The 20,181-nt window shown below is 45.7% G+C and overlaps 1 protein-coding gene across 1 annotated transcript; it reads right to left on the bottom strand.

The window, feature by feature from the left end:
* Positions 1–279: 279 nt before the first annotated feature.
* Positions 280–18,831, bottom strand: AGRP (agouti related neuropeptide). The gene is made up of 5 exons (XM_083164054.1): positions 18,740–18,831; positions 11,695–11,839; positions 4,234–4,423; positions 2,814–2,902; positions 280–933 (listed from the first exon to the last, which is right to left on the bottom strand). Exons 2-5 carry the CDS (start codon positions 11,812–11,814, stop codon positions 751–753), a joined length of 582 nt encoding a protein of 193 aa, XP_083020180.1. The 5' UTR covers positions 11,815–11,839; positions 18,740–18,831; the 3' UTR covers positions 280–750.
* Between the last annotated feature and the right edge of the window lie 1,350 nt (positions 18,832–20,181).

Here is a 20,181-nt window from a genome sequence, read left to right on the forward strand (position 1 = left end):
TAATGGCTATATTGACCTAACTGTGCCAGTAAATTGCAGACAATTATGGGCCTGATTCAGACTAGGTTCAGTAGTGGCCAAAATTGGCCTGTTTTCAATGGTGGGGGTCTGCACAGACTGACTTTTATCTGCGAGTGGGGAAGAAATCATTCTAATGACTTTTCAGCGACCATCGAATGATTTTTCACCTGTGTGACCGCATGTGAGGGGATGTGTAAGCGTACACATCCCCTTGCATGCAAATGCGGGGATTGGTGCGCGCGGGGGGGGGGGGGGAGAGCGGTCTTTCGGTCAGCCGGTTAGCGTCATTTACCATTTATATGCAGCCTAGTGAACAGGCCTGAATAAGGCCCAATATGTGCCCATCGTATGTTTGTTTTATAAACTGTTAATCATTGTTCTAAATCTTAAAAGAAGCATTTTTCTACGCTATTTGCATATTTAGATATTTTACAATGAATGACAAATTAATATGTCCGCACTGGTTCTGTGATTGATAAATACTTTCCTTACCCAAGCCAAGATCAGGATCTTCTAATGAGAAAGGAGCAGAAGAAATAATGTGTGTACAGATATGGTAATCAGATATAGTAATCACCGGTCCTACGTATTATGATACCTTACAGAGAGTTTATATAAAGCAAGTAACAAATTTGTGTAGAGAAAATAGAGGTAACTATACAGTTTGATAATATTACAGAGCATTATATAGTAGAGCTTCCTTCTGGGCCTCCGAACGGGCCAACGCTGCTAATTCTTGCCTTGGTGGCAATTGGTGCTGGTTTTTCGGCAGTAGCAAATGGCGCCGTAGAAACGACAGTAACAGGTGGCACAGGGGCTGCAGCAGGGTAGGTGCCCGATACAAGACTCCAGAAGCCGGACACATCTCCTTGGTGAACGCTCCTCTCGGGAAGAGACCTCCAGTGACAACGCCTGAGGTGGAGAAAGGACTAGTTCGTAAAACATATATATATATATATATAAAATACTAACTACTCCTCACCTCTATGAGGTGAAGTACCGCCAGTGACCACTAGAGGCCACTCCACGGATCAAATCACTCCTTTGTGTGCTATAAGATGTCATAACAGAAAGCTAAAGCAATTTTTGAAGGACACTGATCTGTTCCAAACTTGCTGGGTATGGAGAGAGGGAGCTATGTAGACAGATGGGAGGCAGGAGCAGATAGGGACTGGGGTGGAAAGTGTGTGCTAGAAACTGTCACAGCTCAAATTGAAAGTAAAAACTGTCACAGCTCAAAGTGAAGTACATTGCAGAGGCCTTAATTTTGACAGGCTATTAACTAGTTAAACATAATCTTTTAGAAGGTGCTAATTATATAAGTAGATTCTGAATGGTTGCTATAGGAAACATTCCGTCTTAGTAAATAAACCCCTTCCACCTAGTGAAAGGGTGTGTGGTAGTGTGTAAGTTCTCCCCCTAGCTGTATCGCTTTATTTGTCCAGGGTTCCTCCATTTCATCTACAGCTAAATCCAGTGCCGGACTGGGGCGTGAAGAGTGCAGTGGCAGGAGCCCATGTTCAAACCTCCCAACTTTTGACGTGAAGAAATAGGGACACTCGAGCGCCCGGAAAGGGGGCGGGGCATATGCAAATGAGGGTGTGACTTATGCTAATTAGCCGCTACCTAATTTTCATACGAGAATAGACGCGGTGCGCATGCGCACAGCATCTATTCTACTAGATTGGGGGGTCTCCCAACTGCCACCCCCCGCAGCGGGACAATGCCTGCCGTGGGTGGGACAGCGGGACAGGACCCGAAAATCGGGACTGTCCCTCTAAAATCGTGACAGTTGGGAGGTATGCATGTTTAGGGTGTTGCCAGTCTCTAGAGGGGCTGTGGCTAAACATTAGAGTAATGTTTCCTGAAAACAGTTCTCAAGGCACCATTACAGACCAGGTTTCACGAGTAGACAGATGGGACTTCATTAGTACCTCAGTCAGTTTGATTACACCATGTGTGCACAAGCAAAGATATCCCTAGACCTGGACTGTTGAGGTGCCTTGAGGACAGAACTTGGGAACCTCTGTCTTAGGGAGCGCATGATCTGCGCCCCTTGATAAATTTATATAGATTTATATAGTAAATACTGCTAGTGTATACATGTCTACAGTATAATACTAGTGCACGGCCTGGAACCTGATCCCTAGAGGAGGAGGTGGGCCCTCTGTCAGTGGGGCCCCACTGGGGGCTTTCTCCTGTACCCTGTGGGCCTGTCCAAACCTCCCTACACCCAGAAACGCATGAGGAGGGGGGTTTGGAGCTTGAGGACAAATCACAAGCTGCAAACAAGAGACTGCATTGCTACTGGTCCTCCTGATCACCGCCCCCACCCACGTGTTGCCATGTAATGCGGTGGACATCATAAGTAATTTATTAGCCCTGAATATTCCAAAAACACAACTCAGTTATTCCTCAGCCAACCTGTATCATGACGTACACATCTGTATGGACAGACTGGATAGGCATTAGCTTCACTCCCAGTTGTCACCCTTCAAGGGGTGTCACCAAAATGGCGGCTCATCTTCAGTGACAGGAACCGGGTGCTGAACTGTAACATTACCTGCAGCACTCAGCTCCTCCCACTGTGTAGTTGCTGGCACTGAGGACAGCTGGGTGGCACTTTGCGACACCCAGAATGATGGGGGATCAGGCCGTGAGGATGCGCCCCTCCCATGACCCTCTTCGTGACACCACAACCCTTATACTGGTAAGGCTTGTCCCCTAGAGAATTGTTGAAGGCCTCCATTGGATATAGGTAACAGGCATTTTTTAATATGTGTATTATTTACCCTTGGGTCCAGCAGACTGTAATCCTCCATCAGATCTTCTTCAGCTGTTCCTGTGTCCATTCTGATCAATTCGGATCTCGCCAAGCTCCCTGAAACGCGCAGACGAATGTTATTAGCACCTATGTCTGCTACAAAGGTGTAGGGTCCTCAGGGCAGGGTTGTAGCCGGGGATGATAAATGGTACTTACATGTTAGTTGGGCACCCACTTAGCTATTTGCTTAGTTTTCCACGTCCCCTCGCGGGGCTCGCTATGCTCGCCATGCTTCGGGCTCACTGCGCTCGCCACACTATATAAAATCAACTCCATGCCGACGTATGAGCCTACTAACTATAGTGGGCGCCCAACTAACATATAAGTACCTGATAAATGTTACAGCAATCTGTTTTGGGGTTTTTGGAGCTTTACTGAAGGATAACCCTTAGGGCGGGATGTATTAAAATACATCGCCCCCCACCTGTACTAACATATGTGGCTAGTGTTGCAATGCGGTGACGGAGGCCCCCAGCGATACCTGTGATGTGGTTTGCGGTGGTCTCCGTCACATCCCAGGGCTTCGACGGCTGTCTCTGGCGCCTCCTCCTCCCCCCCTGTAGCCGGCAGGGCCTCCGGCTGTGACATGGTGCAAGGGGAGGAGGATTTTGGCGGAGGATGGGACTGTCAGAGTGGGGTCAGTGTCTGCGGCAGGAGGCGATAAGAAGCCCATAGGCTTCTGTAGGGTATTGCCATGCAAAGGTGGTGATACCCTGCCTGGCAAAGACGCGGTGGCCAGGTCTAAGTACATTTGAAAATGCGAAATCTGAAAACGGGGGTTTTATCGCATTTTCCCCTTAGTACATCCTAGTTTTAGATAGAAACATAGGGGTAAATTTACAAAGATGGGTGTTCTAGTGAAGATGGGATGCTCATAGCACCCAGTTAGATTCAGTGATGTCAGCTGACCAACCCCCGCACCCATGTCATTGGGGCATTTGTATGAGAACACCCAGTAAACGGGAACGCCAATAAAACGCTGGACATTCCCATATGTAAATGGCCCGACCTGCCGCCTCACGCCCCCCACCAGATGTTGGATGCATGCGCCCGGCAATCAGTTTGTTCACCCTGGCTGCACACACCCTGCGTTTGCACATGCATGTGAATGAAGGGGCCAAAGGACCAGAATAAGATCCGTTAGCTCATGCTAACAGTGCCCAGAGAAAGTGCCTCCATTTTTAAAATAAATCAAGGTTTTGAATCCTTTTGTTTCTATAGAAAAATACATCTTGTTCAAAACTTGGAGAGCAATAAAGTACCAACCAATCAGATTCTCTCATTTTACAGGCTAGAAAAATGACAGAAGCTGATTGGGGCACTACCAGCAACTTCTGTACTTTTTCTCTCTCCAAGATTTGATAAATTTCCCCCTGTATGACTCTTACCTGGCACGACCGGCCCGGATTCTTTCACTTTGCGCAGTAAACCTGGGTAGTTGTCTCTGCCCGTATAGGTTCCAGAGTTAAAGTCTGCAAGTCTCCCATTGGCATTGCCAGGGTCTGATGTCAGCATGGTCTGGATCGCTTGGGACATTGCCACACACATCAGGACTGTATTGAGCATCATGGTTGAAGGCTATAAAATAGAAATAAAACAAATACACATTATAGTATAAATATTCTTTGCCAGAGACTTTGTCATCTTTTTGTGCAATTTGAACAAATTGCGTTTCACTTCTGGCAAATGCTATTAGGGCCGATGGCCCGTGGGGCTGGTCCGGTCACACAGAGAGCAGGATTGGTTGATTGGAGCAGTCTTCTGGCTCTCAGTCCACCTGATTACCTGTGTTGCCCACCAGTAGCTGGCATACAGATAGATGGGGGCATTCTGCAAGGCCAGGCCTCCCTGACTTGTGGCACACCCCCCTTAGCTGAACCACAACTACGTCACCTTGTTGTATGTGAGCGCACAAGGGCGTGCTGGGGCTGCTTTATGGCCCGGTTCGTTCTGCTGTGCAAGGTTTCAAAGTAGGCTAAATGCATTTGCACGGTGGACCGATGGTTAGTTATGTGCAGGGCTTTTGTGCAAGTGCCCTCTGACCTGCACTGGCAGTGTGGTGCTCGCACAGTTAGGGGCAGTGGTGGCGATCCGACATGCAAACACTGGGCATTTCTGTAAATATAACTCAGTCTCCACTGATTTATGTTTGGAAACCCTGGTTAGGAGATACTTCTGCGTGTGTCTTCCCTGACCATTTGCAAGTGTTGACATGAGAATGTCAACATGGTCTGAATTTTGACCTTCTAGATTTTGACATGGACAGCATGTTGACATGTCAGATTTCAACATTTACAATGCTGACACTGATATAAAGTCGACATTGCCAGAATGTCAACAACATCAATTGTCTTATTTAGGTTCACAGGCAAAAGCAACTGGCATTCACTAGACTAGGCTAAGGAGCTTCTAATGTTGGTAAGTGAAGCTGCCGGACAGAAATGAAAAGAGACTCCCGTCTGAGCGATTGTAATCTCAATCACAACTGCATACACAATTACAGCAAAACTGAGGAACATCGGGGATACAGGGAGCCTTGTGAGTTCCCATATATACTCTGTTTACATCTCCAAAATGGAATGCGCAATGCAACCACAGCACATACACAGTCTGACGATAATCCCTCCATCGCATGGTAAACCCCCATTGCTACAAACATATATTGGGACCACAGTGCATTTTACATTGACTTGTCAACCATCATCCTAAACTGACTCCAGTTGATTTACAGTGTCTAGATACTGTACCTTCAGGTGCCTACACAAGGTTTAATTATTTTTTTGATTTGATTTCTATTAGATATGGACTATTCAACCTGCTCTGAAATACTGCTCCTTTTCAATTTCAACTATTTTCTATTCGATTTTTCAATCGATGTGCATTTGATTTGCTATTACTTCAACACTGGCTTCAGGCAGCAGATAGACATCGAATCGAATGCTGCAGTGAACACATTAGGGTCCTTATTCTGGTTCACTCGCAAAGCAAATTCCTTCTCAAATGGACAAAACCAAGGGCGTAACTACCATAGGTGCAAGGGGTGCAGCTGCTATGGGGCCCAGTGCTGAAGGGGGCCCATCTTTGCTGTCTAAGTAATATGTTTTACATACATGTATCACCATCAGTTGCTAAATAGGGGGCCCTTACAAACTTTTGCTATGGGGCTTACGAATATCTAGGTACGCCTCTGGACAAAACCATGTGCACTGCAGGTGGGGCAGATGTAACATGTGCATAGAGAATTAGATTTGGGTCGGATATTTTGATTTTACACTGCAATATAGATCTCACTTTGAAGTAAAGCCCCACCCAAATCTAATTCTCTCTGCACAAGTTACATCTACCCCACCTGCAGTGCACATGGTTTTGTATATTTGAAAAAGGAATTTGCCTATGTGAGTGAACCAGAATAACCCCCTAGATTTGCACTATCTACATTAGATTTCTACTATATTATTTTCTATTAGCAATAAAAAAAAAAGATTTACAAATTTTGCAATTTTCTCACCAATTTAACAATTCTCAAATCCACCAGTGTGCGTCCAGGCATTACTGACATTTGTAGATTTTCTTTATATCCAAAGATCAGATCTGCGAATCATGATTGTGCCCCAATAAACTGGTATAATATTAGTAGCGGTCTCACAATAGGACGGTCGATAAACTATCAGCATATTACTATTTGTCAGTCAGTCCGATCACTTTGTGTTCTGAACCAGCAATCCGTGAATCCCACACAATTATCTACGTCATGCAGAATTGTCCAAATTGATTGGGTTCCATTACCCTAACCCTAAAATTGTTTGTTGACATTCTGGACCTGATTCAGGTTGGCTCACCAGGCTATGTTCATTTGCTGCCTAGCGAGCCCAAAAAACACCACCACCTGGCCGAATGTCCCCCCGCCAGGGCCGGCGCCACCACTAGGCAAATCTAGGCATTTGCCTAGGGCGCCAGCCACTGGAGGGCGGCACTTCACCTCTCGCATGGAGGCTGCAGGGGTGTCCATGCCGGGTACCTGCAGCGCTGTGTGATCTGGCGGCGGGGTCCCTGCAGTGATGCGCGCTATCCGTCAGCCAGGCGGCGCGGGAAGCGCTGCTGGGTTTGAAAACATTCAGCATGCTGATTGGCTGAGATTCAGCCAATCAGCGTGCGGCGAGTTTTCAAACCCATCAGCACTTCCTGCGCCGCCGCCTGGCTGCCGGATAGCGCGCATCACTGCAGGGACCCCGTCGCCAGATCACACAGCGCTGCAGGTATCCCCCCCCGTAGGCACCGGGGCGCCCCACCCCCCCTCGCCTGGGGTGCTCCGGTGCCTTGCACCGGCCCTGCCCCCCGCCGAATCCCACGAGGGGATGATTGTGAACGCGAACACATCCCCTAGCATGCGGCCAAAGTGAAGAGAAATCATTCGATGGACGCTGACTTTTATTTCCGTTGCTGTTCGCTGAGCAGACGCTGACGCCATGTGCTGTCAGTGCTCCCCCCCAACAGGCATCACCATGCCCATATGGGGTATGCCCATAAAACTCTGGGCGTGCCTCCCTACATGTCCCCGGCCCTCCCTCCCCGCAGCGAACTGCCTGGCGAGTGGGTAACTTGCCACAAAGCCGCTCGCTGCTGAGGTTTGCACATGCACCGAAAATGGGGCTGGGGCAGAATTTGATTGGTTGCTATGGGCAAAATCCCCTCTTTTAATTTTTAAGAAGCTTTGGAAATGTACCCCTTAGACTGAGTACACACCAATGGCCGACCCAGGTAAGCTTGATGTGTCAGTATAGCATCATAGCTGGCGGGTAACTGTGATGTCATCCCTCTGCACTGCTTGTACACAGAGCCAGCGTAACCTGCTGTTTGGAGGTGAATAATGAGGCAGCTGGGGTGGTCAGGTTTGGGGTGCAGAGCATACAATCAGGGACACCATCAGAGGTGTATGGGGGTACCGGTGTATGGGGGTAAGTCACATCTCACCGCAGCACTGTATGCAAACTTGATACACGAATAAATTCTGTTAGTGAGTGTATCTAACCAATGTAAAATATAAGAAGGGAATATAATCTACATAAAATTCACAAACTATAAAAAATATTCCCCCCATTGATTTATTTGGGAATAATTTACAATGATCAACAGAAGCTGGTTACTAACATTCCAAGGTACTTATGTAGTATCTGGGCGCCCGATTTTGTGATTGTATGCCTTACCTTAACCCCTTCCCGACGAGGCATTTTTTGTTAATTTTTTTTTTTTCCTCCTCGCGTTCAAATAAGCGTAACTTTTTTAATTTTCCGGCTATATAGACACATGAGGGCTTTTTTTTTTGCGGGACAAGTTGTACTTTTTAATGGTACCATTTACTATACCGTATAATATTCTGGGGAATCAGGAAATAATTCAATGTGGGGTAAAAAAGAAAAAAAACGCAATTCCACAATTTTGCGCTGGTTACGGTTTTTTTGGAGTTCATAGTTCGTTTAAAATGATGGGTTATCTTTATTCTATGGGTCGTTACGATTCCGGTGATACCAAACTTATATAGTTTTCATTATGTTTTACCACTAAAAAAAAAATTGAAACTTTTACGGTTTTTCTAATTTGCGTCGCGTCGCCATGTTCTGCGGCTTATAACTTTTTTATTTTTCCACCTACGGACCTGGGTGAGGGCTCATTTTTTGCGGGCTGAAGTGTACTTTTTAATTAATACCATTATGGGATATGGGCGACTTTCTGATCTCTTTTAGTTATTTTTTTTTGGGTAGGCGATGCGACCAAAAAACGTAGTTTTGGCGTTGGGAATTATTTTCCGTTTACGCCTTTAACCGTGCGGGATAACTAATGTTATATTTTAATAGATCGGACTTTTAGGAACGCGGCGATACCAAATATGTTTATTTTTTTTATTTTTTATTTATTTTTATTTGTGAAATGGGGAAAGGGGGGTGATTTGAACTTTTAATATTTTTTTATTTTTTTTTTATTTGTAAACTTATTTTTTTTTTAACTTTTACTACAAGGCCCCCTAGTGTACTTGACCACTAGGGGCGCGATCGCCTGTACTAGGTTCAGCCATAGAGCTCTATGGCTGAACATAGTGATTTTCAGCACTTCCTATTACATCCTGCCTCAGGCAGGATGTAATAGGAATGCTGACACGGCCAGCACAGGGGTCTACATTAGACCCCTGGCTGCCATGGCAACCGATCGGCACCCTCCGATCTCGCCGCGGGGGGCCCCGATCGGCGCCGGAGGGGGGCGCCCCCCCTCCGATCAGCTATTAAAGCACTGCGGGCGCTTTGCCCGCGGTGCTTAAAGGGTTAAACGGCCACGAGCGGCGAACTCGCCGCTCGTGGCCGTGAGAGCAGGTACCTGGCTGTAATATACAGCCATTACCTGCTCTCTTTCAAGCCAGCTCACTCCGTGAGCTGGCTTGATTCCCCCGCAACCGACATATGACGTAAATGTACGTCATATGTCGGGAAGGGGATAAGGAAAACATTTTAAGTAATCCGCGGCCCTTCGCGGGGCTCGCTGCGCTCGCCACGCTTCGGGCTCGGTGGCTCGCTGCGCTCGCCACGCTTTATAAAATCGTTACTTTTTACCTAGAACGGCGCCCATCGCGGTGATCGCGACATCGCGGGCAGCACATAAACGGCCGCGACGCGATGCCCGCGATCACCGCGATTTTCCCATAGGGAACAATGTTAAAAAGCCTAATTGACCGCGATTTTGCATTCAATGCCTCAATGCCCGCGATTTTCCCATAGGAATCAATGTTAAATGGGCTACAGAGCCCAAATAGCCCCAATTAACCCTTAAATGTCCCCCCAATTTTTGTAGGCCACCCCACGATCCAGGCCAACCCGAAGCGTGGCGAGCGCAGCGAGCCCGCGAGGGGCGGCGGTACGCGTCCTCCGACCTTTTCATGCCCTACTATCCACGTCGGCGTGGAGTTGAGAATAGAATAGTGTGGCGAGCGCAGCGAGCCACCGAGCCCGAAGCGTGGCGAGCGCAGCGAGCCCCGCGAGGGGACGCGGATACCTTCACAGTTATACGCGTCCCCTCGCGGACTTCACAGGTGTGCGTGGCGACGCGGACACCTGTGAAGCCCGCGAAGGGACGCGTTTACCTGTGAAGGTATCCGCGTCCCCTCGCGGGGCTCGCTGCGCTCGCCACGCTTCGGGCTCGGTGGCTCGCTGCGCTCGCCACACTATTCTATTCTCAACTCCACGCCGACGTGGATAGTAGGGCATGAAAAGGTCGGAGGACGCGTACCGCCGCCCCTCGCGGGCTCGCTGCGCTCGCCACGCTTCGGGTTGGCGTGGATCGTGGGGTGGCGTACAAAAATTGGGGGGACATTTAAGGGTTAATTGGGGCTATTTGGGCTCTGTAGCCCATTTAACATTGATTCCTATGGGAAAATCGCGGGCATTGAGGCATTTTACAGTAAAATCGCGGTCAATCAGGCTTTTTAACATTGTTCCCTATGGGAAAATCGCGGTAATCGCGGGTACCCGATTTTGGTGTACCCGCGATTTACCCGCGATGCCCGCGATTACCGCGATTTTTTACCCCCGACGCCCGCGATTCTGATCGCGGGCGCCGTTCTAGGTAAAGAGTACCATAAAATCAACTCTATGCCCACTTGGATAGTGGGGAAATGAACAGGACCTTCTTAACATTGAATCCTATGGAAAATCGCGTCGGATCGCATGCGATTCAATGCGATTTTTCCGACCCGATTTTAAAATCATAAGTACCCTTTCCAAATAGTGGAGCTTCACCATAAAGACCTAAAAATATTGAAAGCAAATCCGAGAAAGGGTTTACATTTAAAAGCACCAATCACTGAAAGGAAATAAAATTCAAAAGACTTTTACTGTTCCTTGGTGCACTGTCATGTCCTTCATAATGAAATAGACAATTAGACAATAGTGGGAAATCAGTTACTAGCGTTAAAGTCTCCCACCAAAAAATAAAATAAACAAACCAAAAAAATGGTGTTGACTGCAATATTTTGTCTGATGGTACAATTGGTCTATTCAATTACATCCTGTTTATCCCTTGGGGCACTGACCCAATTTTGCGCAAAGACACATCGATCCAGGATAAGTTCCCAAATCCCTGTGTTTTCGAGTTAACAGCTGCTAAAAGAGGTTAGTTATTAGGGAGCTGAAAGAATCCTGAAGAAAGAGAGATCCCCAAAGCTGCCAGCTACCGGGGCTAATTGAATTAGGGCCTGGGAATCAATGGCTAATTGAATTCCTCCCAATAGCACAACTGTGAGTTTGTCTAGAACAGGCTATTCTTCAAAAATCAGTAACTGTCAATCAATTATGACTGACAATCATTTAGGGCTGCAAACTTTTTATAAGACCAACCTCAGACATACCTTACCAGCCCTAAAAAGTTTACATCAATATGATCATTTTATTTGCAGATCTGGTCAGCGGATTGGTGGTGCAGGTGGGTCGGGTAATCATGGGGCTGATGTATGGGGCTGATTACAGTGCCATATCTGGACAGTTCTAAAAATAAATTGTACTAATTTTGCAAAAAATATATATCATGCCCTTATAATGCCATCCTCACTTGATACCAGGCAATTATATGCCACCCTCTTTAAAATCTCCTTATGTTTTAAACTGATCAACAAAAGTATAAATCAAATGCATGAAAACATAGATTACAAATGATCATAAGAAGCTTTACAAATGTCATCAAGCTTTGTATTAAATATTCTAAACCTTTTATCTCTGTCCTCACATCTGTGCCCTATAATACATCTGATGTTGGTGTTGTATATGTTTCATTTTAGTTAAAGAATAAGCAGAAGAGTAGGAGAAACTTACCTTATGGAGGGTCCCTAGATCGAGCCAACTGGTTTCGGGAATCACACGAGAATTAGATTTATATAGAAAAATCTCAGTGCGACGCGGTGGTGATGTGTACAAGGACAACAACAATTGCATGGTTCCTCTGCCTCCTAATGACAAACTGCAGAGCAGATATTAAGAGTCATTAATAAATTCTTTTAAGAACCCATAATATTCATTACATGTTATTTATGTTAAAAGCACCAGTAATGACGTTATTTAGTCTTATCCCATGGAGTTGGTCATTAGTTTGTTTTTAACTTCAGTACACGGTGATCACTATAAAGTCAAATAACAATTTGTGCATTAATATAGCGATGTAAAATGTTAGAGGACCGGTCATAGTAGAAAACAAAATAGCATGAAACGCTGTCGAATATTATAGCAGACAGCCTGCTGTCCCAATTATACCACTTCTTGACCTACTGCTGTGGACCAGATTTAACTCATTGATGATCAGAGATGTTTCAATAAGCCCTATTGCGCCTTCTCAATTTTCCACATATCAGCAGCGCTAAAAACAATTGAATTCCCAGAGAGAGAGAGAGACGGGTTTATGTTGAGAAAGGTTTAGGCTGTACACATCGAAGCAGCCCTGGGGCCCAATTCAGTCCTGTTAGATGGTGAGGGATTCTGAATGGTTTTCCCCTCATGTGCACAGCTGTGGATGCATTCGCAGCCTTGCACATGGGCGGGATTGTACGTACCTGTTCGCTGGGCTCCAAAAACTTGCAACCCAGCGAGCAATTCATACATTAGGCTGGAACGATGGCTTCATACATTTTTGCATTTAATTATTTGCTTTTTGCTTTTCCAACTAGAGGTGTGATGGTTTGTTTGGGTCTTGTACCTAGAGACTTGTTTGTCTAAAGATGCCCTTACACTACTGCAATTCCGCAGCGATTTGGTCCATTTCCAGCAAGAAATCGGATGAAAAGTGTCTAAACTGAATGTGTTTGACATCAGGTCCGATGTGCTGCGCGGTCCCGTGAGCATCGCATCGGAGCCTGAAGGTCAAACGTGCTTCACTATAGATAACTCTCATCGCCAAGCCTCAGGCAAGTCTGGCTGGGATCACATATGATACATTGTATGCAAAGGGCCTGATTCTGGTTCACTTGCAAAAGCTAATTATCTCTCTAATTGACAAAACATGTGCACTGCAGGTGGGGCAGATGTAACATGTGCAGAGAGAATTAGATTTTGGTGACATATTGTTTCTGCGCAGGGTAAATACTGGCTGCTTTATTTTTACACTGCAATATAGATATCAGTTTGAAGTACAAACCCCACATACTTTTTATACTGCCCTCGCATCACATCGCATGCAAATCGATTGCAAAATGCATGCCTTGCGATGTGATCCAGCCCATAACGGATGTGATCATCGCACCGTGTATGGGCACCTTAACTCTATCTGCACATGTTGCATCTGCCTCACCTGCAGTGCACATGTTTTTTTGTCCATTAGAGAGAGAATTTGCTTTTGCAGGTGAACCAAAATCAGATCCATGGTGAATTGTATGCAGGGCTGCCATCTTTTGGGGCCCAGGACTAATTTCCAGTCCAGGCCCCGGGCCCCCCCCCCCCCCCCCCCTCCTCACTTGACTTACCATAACCCGGCTCCTGCTCCCCCACCTTCTCGTCCGCTGAGCTGCAGCCCGGAGGTCCCGGAGTTCAGGCTTATTCAACTCAGGATGCCGGAGGTCATTTAAAATGCAGCACCGCCGCTCTTATTGTCTGCCGGTACGCGAGCTCTGATTGGCTCAACAGCCGGTGCAGCATTTTAATTGGCCGCTGGTGTCCTGGGTTGAATATGCCTGCGCTCCTGTACCTACTTTGTTCAGCGCACTGAACGCAGCACAGTGGAGGCAGTCGGGGGGGGGGGGGGGTTCCGGTGGGCAAAATGAGCTGCCCGGGCCCTTCCAGAGGCCGGGGTCCAGGACAGCTGTACCCACAGCATCCCCCTATTGGCGGCCCTGATCTATGCAGTGATGCCACTGGGAGGTTTCTGGGTGATCCCGGGGGAATTCTCCCTTTAGTTAAGTCTCCCTAGTGTCAGGGCACTTTTTAGACTTGTTTTTCTCCATCCACTGGCCAATTAAGCATGAAATATGGTCTCAGGATTTACCAAAAAGTCACTTTCGAAAATAGGTCTTTTATGGAAATGTTTTCTCGGTATTTATGTAATATCTGGGCTCCCGTTTTTCTTATGACACCGCGTACATAGTTACATAGTTATATAGTAGGTAAGGTTGAAAAAAGACTTGCGTCCATCTAGTTCAACCTGGTATAGATATCCATTGCTGATTTGGTAGGTTCTGGTATTTTACAGACAAATTATATTTCTTATTTGTACCCATGGATGTTTTTCTCCAGTAAATGTTTGTCCAACTTTGCCTTGAACGCATTTAATGAGCCAGCCGTTACCACCTCTCTGGGAAGAGAGTTCCAGAGTTTGACTGTTCTGACCGTAAAGAAATTCTTTCTACGAGCTGAATGAAATCTTTTTTCTTCTAATCTATACTCATGCCCTCGCGTCCTAGATTCCTTTCTAGTGGAAAATAGGGTGTGTGACAGTTCCTTATATTGGCCCTTGATATACTTGTACATGTTGAGCATGTCCCCCCTTAAACGTCTCTTTTCTAATGTAAATAGTCCCAAATTGCTTAATCTCTCCCCGTAGCTTAAATTCTCCATTCCCCTAATAAGCTTTGTTGCTCGCCTTTGGACTTTTTCTAATTCTATGATGTCCTTTTTATAGTGTGGCGCCCAGAACTGTACTCCGTACTCTAGGTGAGGTCTCACCAATGCTTTATATAGTGGCATAATTACCCTTGAGTTCCTAGTTTCCATTCCCCTCTTAATACATGCCAGAATTTTGTTGGCCTTTTTTGTAGCTACATTACAATGGGCACTACATCCTAGATTGCTGTCTATTTGGACTCCTAGATCCTTTTCAAGTATGGAATTACCCAGTTCCTCTCCGCTAAGGTTGTAACTTGCACACTGGTTGTGTCTCCCAAGGTGCATAACCTTACATTTATCTACATTGAACCTCATCTTCCATTTTTTTGCCCACTCATCTAGAATTGCAATATCATTTTGAAGCATGGTGACATCTTCTGGTGATTTGATGACTTTGCTAAGTTTTGTATCGTCCGCAAAGATGGATACATTGCTGAGTAACCCTATCCCAATATCGTTAATAAAAATGTTAAACAAAATGGGCCCCAAAACCGAACCCTGGGGCACTCCACTTAGTACCGGTATCATATCTGATACGGCACCATTCACAACCACTCTTTGTTCTCTATTACATAGCCAATTCCCTACCCATCTGCAGATATTTTCACCCAATCCTAGGTTCTCCATTTTATTAATCAATCTCTTGTGTGGGACAGTATCAAATGCTTTAGCGAAATCTAGGAAAATCACATCTACAGCATTTCCATTATCGAGGTTTTTGCTAACCTCTTCATAGAACCCTAGTAGATTAGTTTGGCATGAACGATTTTTCACGAACCCATGTTGGTTAGTACTGAGTAGACGGTGATGATCTAAATATTCCTGGATACCATCCCTTAAAAATCCTTCAAATAGTTTACCCACAATTGATGTTAAACTAACGGGTCTGTAATTAGCGGGATCTTCCTTTTTTCCTTTTTTGAATATTGGCACTACCTCTGCTATTCTCCAATCTTTTGGTACTATACCCGACGATAGTGACTTGCTAAAGATATAATGTAGGGGGGTAGCTAGTTCATCCCTTAATTCCATTAATACCCTCGGATGAATCCCATCTGGCCCTGGTGACTTATTTGTTTTGAGTTTGCTTAGCCTCAGTATTATTTCCTTTGGCGTGAAATCCACAATGAGATCTGGCTTATTTGTCCCATTTGTGGTAAATGTTCGTTCCACAGTCTGCTCTCCCTTAGTAAATACTGATGAGAAGAACTCATTTAACAGTTTTGCTTTTCCCTTGTCCTCAGTAACACTTTTTCCACTAGTATCAGTTAGTGGGCCTATGTTTTCCTTAATTAAACGTTTACTATTTATGTATTTAACCCCTTCCCGACATTTGACGTACATTTACGTCATGGTCGGGAAGTACTTCCCGACACATGGCGTAAATGTACGTCATGACTTCTAACTGTCACCGCGTCTATAGACGCGGTGACAGTTTGGAGATGTCTGCTGTCCCTGACAGCAGACATCCCCCCTCGTCGCCCAGGGGGGGCAGGGGTGCCCCCCCGGTCGGCGATCGCTGCGATTGGCTGTTCAAAAGTGAACAGCCAATTGCAGCGTTTTCTGTGTTACCGGCGGCTAAGCCGCTCGGTAACACAGAGATCGGTGGTGATCGGTGCTGTTAAGTACAGCACCGATCACCAGCCCACCCTCCCTCCCACCCGGCAGCCTCCCTCCCACCTACCCGGCAGCCTCCCTCCCACCCGGCAGCCTCCCTCCCACCCAGCCAGCAGCCGCAGCGCCAGCCCCCCTCCCACCCCCCGCCAGCCGCAGCACAGCAGCATAAATATGAATTATAAGTGAAATGGGATGAAATATATATATATATATATGTGTGTATATATGTATATATATATATATATATATATACACATATATATATACATATATATATGTGTGTATATATATATATATATATATATATATACACATATATATATATATACACACACACATATATATATATATATACAGTGATCGGTGCTGTTAAGTACAGCACCGATCACCACCGATCGGCAGCCCCCCCTCCCACCCACCCGGCTGCCGCAGCGCCAGCACCCCTCCCACCCCCCCACCAGCCGCAGCGCCAGCCCCCCTCCCAAAGCTGGTGAGCAAAATGGGGTCACATGTGGGGGGGGTTCCACTGTATTGGTGCTTCGGGGGTCTTGCTAATGCGACATAGCACCCACCATTCATTCCACCACCAAATATCACTCCTTCCTACACAAAAATGCAGTTCTGGCTCAAAATTTTTCATTTTCGCAAGGAATGAAGGAGACAAAGCACCCCAAAATCTGTGCCCCAATTTCTCCCGAGTATGGCAATGCCTCACATGTGACCAAAAAATACCAGTTGGGTGCATGGCAGGACTCAGAAGGGAAGGAGTGATATTTGGATTTTGCAGCACAGATTCTGGTTGAATGACCCCTGAAGCACCCATACAGTGGAACCCCCCCACAAGTGACCCCATTTTGCAAACTACACCCTTCAGGGAATTCATCAGGGGGTATAGTGTACATTTCAAACCCCCATGGGTTTTACCAATTTTGATACAACTGAGCTGTGAAAATGAAAAATTAAAGTTTTTCATTTTCACAGCCCAGTTGTATCAAAATTGGTGAAACCCCTGGGGGTTTGAAATGTACACTATACCCCTAAATGAATTCCCTGAAGGGTGTAGTTTGCAAAATGGGGTCACTTGTGGGGGGGTTCCTAAATTTTAGCATCTTATGGTGCCTAGAAACCTACATGGTGCCTAAAAAATAATCTCATAAAAAGGAGGCTCCAAAATCAAGTAGGTGCTCCTTCTATTATGAAGCCTGTGGTTTGGTCAACGTGCACACTAGGGCCACATATAGGATATTTTTGAAAACAAAAGAATTGGGGGAATCAATTTTTAGTCACATTTCTCTAGTAAAATCTACTGTGTTCCTTAGAAAAATGTATTAAAATTGCAAATCTGCAAAAAAAATGAAATTTTGAAATTTCACCTTCACTTTGTTTTAATTCCTGTGAAACACCTAAAGGGTTAACAAACTTCCAAAATGCTGTTTTGAATACTGTGAGGGGTGCAGTTTTTGAAATGGCATCATTTATGGGGGTGTCTCACATACAAGTCCCTCAAAGTCACATCAGAACTGAACTGGTCCCTAAAAAAATCAGTGTTTGAAATTTTCTTGAAAATTTGAAAATTTGCTATTCATATTGTAAGCCTCCTAGTGTCCAAAAAAATTAAAAGGAAGTTGAAATAATGATGGAAACATAAAGTAGACATATGGTCTATGTTAGTTATTAACTATTTTGAGTGGTATGATTATTTGTCTCACAAGCAGAAAATTTAACATTTTGCAAATTGCTAAATTTTCCATTTTTTTACGACATTTTGGTATTTTTCACAAAAAAACACAGACTGTATCGACCCAAATTTACCACTAATTTGAAGTACAATGTGTCACGAGAAAACAATCTCAAAATCACTGGGATAAGTAAAAGCAAAAAAAAGTTATACCCACTTAAGTGATACATGTCAGATTTGAAAAAAATGGCTCTGTCAGGAACGCAAAAACTGGCTGTGTCAGGAAGGGGTTAAAAAACTTCTTTGGGTTGGTTTTGCTTTCAGTGGCTATGCACTCTTCATATAATATTTTAGCTGCTTTGATTACCCCTTTACAAGTTTTGTTTGATTCTTTGTATTTTGCGAACGCCTCCTCATTCAAGTTATTTTTATAGAATTTAAAGGCTCTGGTTTTATTGTTGATAGCTGACCTTACTTCACTATATAAAATCAACTCCATGCGTAATTGGATAGTAGGGGTATGAAAAAATGGGGTGCATTTAACATGGGAGCCCAGATAATACATAAGTACCGTTTTCTCTGCAGACAGACATATCAAACACGGACTGGGAACTTTGGCGCCGGTCTTTTGAAGGCAGTTGGGATGCTAATGTCAGTATACTGCTGAAGGGACAGTATACGGCAGGGTGCCGGACGACTCACAGACAGTCGGGATTCCGACAGTCAGTTCCCCGACGTCGGAATCCAGACTGCTCCCTCGTGGGGGTCCACGACCCCCATAGAGGGAGAATAAAATAGGTGGCGAGCACAGCGGACCACTGAGCCCGCAAGGGGCTTCATTGCGCTCCCCCAGCTGTGCAGTCGGGATTCCGACGTCGGGCTAATAACTGTCGGAATCCCAAACTGTCGGTGTGTTATACCACACCCATACGGCATGCTGACTGCATCCTGTTTATAATAATTCATTATTTACTTCACCTGTACCCTTCTTGGATCCGATTTCCAATACCCCTGAATCTGGTGACTCGGAATTCGCTCTACCCCATGTAGGTAAGAAACCAATGCAGCGACCGCGTCCTATTTCGCAAAGCAAGAAGAAAGGGCATTACATTCCAGAATGTTTATTGTGTTGATCACTTGCATTAAGTTGATGTTATATGTTTGTGTATTAGTCATGCTATAAATCGCTATTTAATCAGCTATTTCCACTGAAAACAACTCTGCAAGTCTGACTTCATCACTCAATTTGTGCTCTACAAATAACCTGTTTATCCAACTCTTCTGAGGACAGAATAATTATATGTATAATGAAAAATCAGGAGTGGAAATGAGGGAAAGCAGCTTGTATAAGATGGCAGATTGGGTGTTTACATGTGTGGGGTGTAATTGAACTTTTCAGTTAAATTTAAAGGGAACCTAAAATAAATTGTTCAATATGTGCGCTTCCTGGTGAGAAGGTGAATGTGTAACCTGTCAGGAAATCTTCGTCAGCAGCGCGCCCCCGGCACACCACGTCACTCCTGCATCTACATGAGAACGTCCAGCGTTTGCATGGGAACACCCAAGAAACGCTGAGCGCTTCCATGTCGGCAGGGCCGGTAACAGAAATCTTTTGGCCCTGTACATTGATATTTCTGAGGCCCCCCATCCCGCCACCTAGTCCCAAACCCACACAACCCTCTTCTGCATGAGCTTCACCTAACCTTTCGCGGCTCCAGATCCTGCTTTCAAGTGCAGAATTCTCTTGTTCTCCATCCTGCTGGCCTGACTCCTGGCTGCTGCTTCTTGCTGGCTCCTGCTGGTCTGCTTTCTGCCTTGACTTAAAAGGACGAAGAGTGGCAACAGGTGGCTGGGCACACACACAGTAGACAGCCAGGCCTTAGGAGTCACTGACAGGCCAGCTAGTACAGGCAGTGGCCGCTCTGTGCACAGAAGCTCTGGGGCTTTTCAGATTGCCGGGGCCCATCACACTTGTCCCCCTTGACCCCCCTGTTGCCGGCTCTGCATTACAGAGCGCCGCCACCCTTTTGTGCTAGATTGCATCTAGAGGATATATACAGTATAAATATAATATCTGTACTAATTAAAAATGTCAGCCATGTTTCTTATCCAAGGAGCTGTCCCCAGGAGAACACTTAATGAATTTCACGATAAGGGTTGGGGAGAGTAATAATTAGGAGACGTAAGCCGCCTCGGTATTAGGAGAAGTGTCTGTAGCGTAGTGACTCTGTGATATACTGTAGTAGGAGGAACGGGGTGTGGTCGGGATCCCGACAGTCATTATCCCGACGTCGGGATACCGGCTGCCCGGAGCCAGACAGCATGGCGAGCGCACGCTCGCCAGGCTGTGGGCACGGTGGCTCGCTACGCTCGCCACCTATTCTATTCTCCCTCTATGGGGGTCGTGGACCCCCACAAGG

The sequence above is a fragment of the Crinia signifera genome, chromosome 11 (genome assembly GCF_055691185.1).
Source record: "Crinia signifera chromosome 11, ASM5569118v1, whole genome shotgun sequence".
Classification (NCBI taxonomy): domain Eukaryota; kingdom Metazoa; phylum Chordata; class Amphibia; order Anura; family Myobatrachidae; genus Crinia; species Crinia signifera.

Coding starts and splice junctions, on each gene's coding strand:
- AGRP (XM_083164054.1), bottom strand. CDS start 11,814: ATGCAATTGTTGTTGTCCTTGTACACATCACCACCGCGTCGCACTGAG. Junction 4,424..11,694: donor ATCTAGGGACCCTCCATAAG/GTAAGTTTCTCC, acceptor TCTATTTTATAG/CCTTCAACCATGATGCTCAA. Junction 934..2,813: donor ACAGTCTGCTGGACCCAAGG/GTAAATAATACA, acceptor TCTCCACCTCAG/GCGTTGTCACTGGAGGTCTC.